The 5,041-nt window shown below is 42.9% G+C and overlaps 1 protein-coding gene across 1 annotated transcript in view; it reads left to right on the forward strand.

The window, feature by feature from the left end:
* LOC137995067 (pre-mRNA-splicing factor SPF27-like) overlaps positions 1 to 4,297 on the forward strand; it is a 13,827-nt gene extending 9,530 nt beyond the window's left edge. Inside the window, exons 7-9 of the mRNA XM_068840656.1 lie at positions 1,993 to 2,030; positions 2,990 to 3,094; positions 3,839 to 4,297. Coding sequence (XP_068696757.1) covers positions 1,993 to 2,030; positions 2,990 to 3,094; position 3,839 — 144 coding nt within the window. The 3' untranslated portion in view covers positions 3,840 to 4,297. The remainder of the gene's footprint in view (positions 1 to 1,992; positions 2,031 to 2,989; positions 3,095 to 3,838) is intronic.
* Positions 4,298 to 5,041: the final 744 nt, after the last annotated feature.

The raw sequence follows: 5,041 nt of genomic DNA on the forward strand, positions 1-5,041 counted from the left end.
GTAAGCCGCGGCGTATTTTCTCTCGTATAAACGGCCCTAATATTGCCCTCGGCAGCCATCATGAGAAGTGATTTCACGGTAAGGAACTGGGCTCGATCTTGTTACGTCATCCGGATAAAAAAAAATTCCGGATTTAGCGTCCACGCGGTTCCGGATTCATAGCAAATTAAAAAATATCCACTCTGGAGAGCTAATGAACTTGTGGTCCTCAATCAGACCAGACTACAACACCAGGTACTCCATGCATGCCCTGATCTTTTCCATGAATGTGTGGGATCTTTAACGTCCCACTGTCCACAGTTTTTTTTTAACAAGTGCTGTGAGAGACAGGGTCTACGGTTTATACATGTAGTCCTTATCCAAGAAGACCACAGGCAGCCCAAGCTCAAAATGTTAGGAGTTCAGTGTAACGTGACATATGCTAAATTACATAACTACGCGAAACGTGACTCCCGCCTCACAGCATATGGAGGTATTGTGTTACAACGGTTTGAATTTGTAAAGGTTTGTATGGGAAGGCAACGGCTTTGCTGGAAAAGTCAATTATTCTTATATTTTGTGAATAAAATCTACTTACCCTGTTGCCGTGTTGTATTCTTTGTTGTTTGCCAGCTTCGTAGGCCGATCTAACGCGATTTCGGCGACTTATCGTTTTGTGGGTTTTCCTTTAGCAGTGGAAACCCACAAAACGATAAGTCGCCGAAATCGCAGATTGTTGTCGCCGTAGATTTTATTCACAAAATATAAGAATAATTGACTTTTCCAGCAAAGCCGTTGCCTTCCCATACAAACCTTTACAAATTCAAACCGTTGTAACACAATACCTGCATATGCTGTAAGGCGGGAGTCACGTTTCGCGTAGTTATGTAATATAGCATATGTCACGTTACACTGAACTCCCAACATTTTGAGCTTGGGCTGCCTGTGAGAAGACTTGAAAGTCTAACCATTTGCTGGTGTAATTACAAAGGCAGTACTTTTTCCTCAGTTGTCTTAAGACTCTTGAGTGTTGCTCCAGCTGGAGTCGAGCTCACGACCTCTCGCACCATCGCACAGAACCTCTCGCACAGAGTTCGCACAGAACCTCTCGCACAGAATTTTTCTCTGTCCTTGTGTGGGCCCATTTACATCAGTAGGGCTAACGCTCACATGGTTCATATGGGATATAAGTCTAGCACTTCACATTTCACTGTATTCAGTTAACTCTGTTAAAATATAAGTGCTACACGGCCAACGTTTGTATAAACGTAACCTTTCCTTGTACTTGTACATGTTCATTGCCGTGACTTTAACATCTTCAATTCCCACGGCTTGCTCCCGTCTGACCTTGTAGCTCAGTCGGTAGAGCGGCGGAGATCTAACCCGAAGGTCGTGGGTTCACTTCCCACCCTGGTCAGAGTTTTTCTCTGTCCTTGTGTGGGCCCATTTTCATCAGTAGGGCTAACGCTAACATGGTTCATATGGGATATAAGTCTAGCACTTCACATTTCACTCTATTCAGTTAACTCTGTTAAAATATAAGTGCTACACGGCCAACGTTTGTATAAACGTAACCTTTCCTTGTTCTCGCACCATAGTTCGTTGCTCAACCGACTGAGCCAACCAGACGAGTAAAATCGTCTGGTGTTCCATGAGGGTCACTCTCAGGGCGCAAATGGTTAAAATCAAAAAAAGGAGACTGCTATTGTAATAATTTTTTTTTCACCACAATTGCTTGTAATCTCGCAATCTGATTGGCTAATTTGCCGTTGTCTAAGAGTCGAGACAACGCTGCTCACATCAATTTGTCACGCAATGCAATAGCCAATCAGGAACGCTCATATTGGGAAATAAACCAATCATATTGCGAGAAAGTTATAGACAACGCTTGCTCTTTCGTTGTGTCATGATTTTGGTCACGCATGGCGAATATCGTTGTCGATAAGAGTACAGATAACGCTGAACCTCTTTAGATTTGCTAAATTGATTTAAAACTGACTGGTGTCGTTTCAGACAAAGGCTGGAGAACAACTTCAATACCTTGAGCAAAGGTTAGTTATGGATATTACTTACTCCAGTACAGCTGTGCAAACTGTCCTTGTGTGGGGCCATTTCCATTCGTAGGGCTAACGCTCACATGGTTCATATGGGGTAGAAACTTAGCACTTCACTTTACAATCAGTTAAGTCTGTTCAATTACAATTAAGTCTGTTTAATTACAATCAGTTAAGTCTGTTCAAATATAAGTGCTGCACGGCCAACGTTTGCAAAAACGTCATCCTTCCTTGTACATGTGTACTTGTACATGTTCGTTGCCGTGACTTTCACATCTTCAGTTCCCACGGCCTGCTCCCGTCTGACCTTGTAGCTCAGTCGGTAGGGCAGCGGTGATCTCACCCGAAGGTCGTGGGTTTAATTCCCACCCTGGCCAGAGTTTTTCTCTGTCCTTGTGTGGGCCCATTTCCATTCGTAGGGCTAACACTCACATGGTTCATATGGGGTAGAAACTTAGCACCTCACATTACACTCTAATCAGTTAAGTCTCCCCGGATAAAGGCCGTGTTTGCTCAGAATCATCTTGTTTGTGATGTAACGATAATTTTATCAGTAAAGGAATTCCACATCACCATTTTCGAGTTTTAAACTCGGGATAAACTAAGGATTTCCCCTGAACACCCTAACATAACGTGACATAGCCCCTTTGAGGGTTTAAGGGGCTTAATTTAAGGCAAATTTTCGGGGCAGTTCCCATGAGCGACCTCTTGCTCAGAAGTTGAGCATGACAACTACTGTACATTGTAGTAATCGTCAGGTCATGGATTTTTCTCCTGCTGTGAACACTTACAGACTTTCCAAGTACCCTTGGTCGATATAAAAGATAGATCTCTTTGAGTTTCCTTAAGTTTCTCAAAAGAAACAAATCCCTTCTTCTGGAATGAAGCTGTGACTTCTTGACTATGGAAGTTAGTTAAGAGTAGTAAATTATTAATTGTGTTTTATTTGTTTCCAGCTGGGTGGGCCTGGTGTCCAAGAATTACGAAATAGAACGAGCTTGTGCTGAGCTCGAGGCCGAAGTGGAGAGACTAAAGCAACACCAGCAGCAAGTGGAGAGATGGTGAGAGGAAAATACTGTTAGTATTACCACCAACACCCCTCATTTACACTAGCAAGTTTTCCTTGACAAGTCCACTTACGGGAACCACGACGGCTACGGCAACGAAAGCGTCACTTCAAACTATTAGTGTTCCACGATATTTTCATCTTGTCAATTGTGTACAATATGGGCGAAGTATGGTATAACCAGATTGGTACGTACGGATTTGAAGCAAAGAGAGAGAAGGAAAGATTCACTGTTGTTTGTAAAACCTGAAAATTGGTCATTTTACATTGTTGTTTTGACGAGTGCGGGAGAGAAATGTACAAATATGCGTGCCGCACGTGCAGCACGATCATTTTTTCCTCTTTTGTAACCAGTGATGTTACTGCGTTATGGCGTTGTCGTTGCGGTAGCCGTCGTCGTTTTTTAGACTTGCTACTACCACCACCACCACCACTACTACTACTACTACCACTACTACTACTACTACTACTACTACCACCACCACCACCACTACCACCACTACTACTACTAATGTTACTGATGATGGTGAGGATGACGTCATAGGTTTTTGCCTTATGCATGTACTGACGTATGACTCAGCAAGGACAATTTGGTATTCTGTGCGAGGTTCCCGGTTTTAACGCCAGCTTTTTATTGATAGATTTCTTTCTATTGACGAAATATATTTGAGTTTAGGTACATTTTAATCCAGGGCATGTTTACAGCTATCAAGGATTCCCATTTTGCTCTCTTCCACAGATTTTCATTGTATGCACTTGGGCTTGATCAATACACCGCAGTTCATGGATTAGGAAGCAATCGTAGCCGACTCTTGACAAAGTGACATTCGACGATGACTGACTTGTCAGAATATGTTACAATGTTACATTGACAATTCTAGTTTCCCATAACTTTTGCTCTCTTCTGCCATTATTTTGTTGTTTTCAAATCGTAATGTAATGCTTGACTTCGATGTGTGGGTAAAAACTACAAGCGGCATTTCACTAGAGCACAATCATTCTAGGAAAAGACTTCGTGTAATCAATTCGACAATCACACTGAAAAACGGATCCATTTTCCAAGAGCTTTTTCACAAAATTCTTGAGTTGACGTGTCTCTAAGTCTCCCGGACTTCTTGCTTTTATTATACAGCACTTTAAAGCTACAGAAGCTTTGAATTATAATGGTTATTTATTACAATAAACTTTGACAAAGAGAAAGGACTTTTTCTATTTATAATAGTAGAGCCTATCTATCTGTGCGTTAGCCCTGGCTTTGACATGGAAAGGCGCCCGCGCTAGGAAAGAGAAAAATTGTGTTGGAGGGGGGTGGGAGGGGTAGGGGGGGAATCGGTCACATGGCCTCCGGATTAGATCACCGTTGTCTTGGCCACCAAACTCTAATGTCAGACGTAGGCAATGCGTGACCAAAGCGGGTGGTTCGACGAACTCAGAAGGGAATGCGGGCAGTCTATCGAGGATAAAATTCATATCGTCGCTCGGCCATGTAATATCCCTTATTCGTTCTCGAGATCTTGCGATTTTCGATACTTATGCGATATATTTTTCGTCGCGGTCGGTGAATAACATCTACGTATGAATCGTTTTTCTCACATTAAAAGTGGAGTATGTCGGTATCAGTGCGCATGCGATCATCGACCACTTAAACGAAGTACGCGGTCTGCTGGCGATTGCGTCCTGTGCGGAAGTAACTTTTGCAACTTGACTCACTTGAGGTGAGGGCGGCTGCTTAGCACGTGCCGAACTCCAGGAATTCGCCAAATAAACCCCTGGCGATGATTGAATACTTCAAGCGTACAAAAGCGTGTGGGCGTGCACATCACGAGATCCCTAAACTTGTGCAAGCACTGCGATGAGGTCAAGAGGACAGCGAATAGAGATCTGGATCTTAAGAAGAAAATATGCACCGTGTTATGATAGTGAAATCAAACAGCGCACTTAC

The sequence above is a fragment of the Montipora foliosa genome, chromosome 3, assembly GCF_036669935.1.
Source record: "Montipora foliosa isolate CH-2021 chromosome 3, ASM3666993v2, whole genome shotgun sequence".
Lineage (NCBI taxonomy): Eukaryota > Metazoa > Cnidaria > Anthozoa > Scleractinia > Acroporidae > Montipora > Montipora foliosa.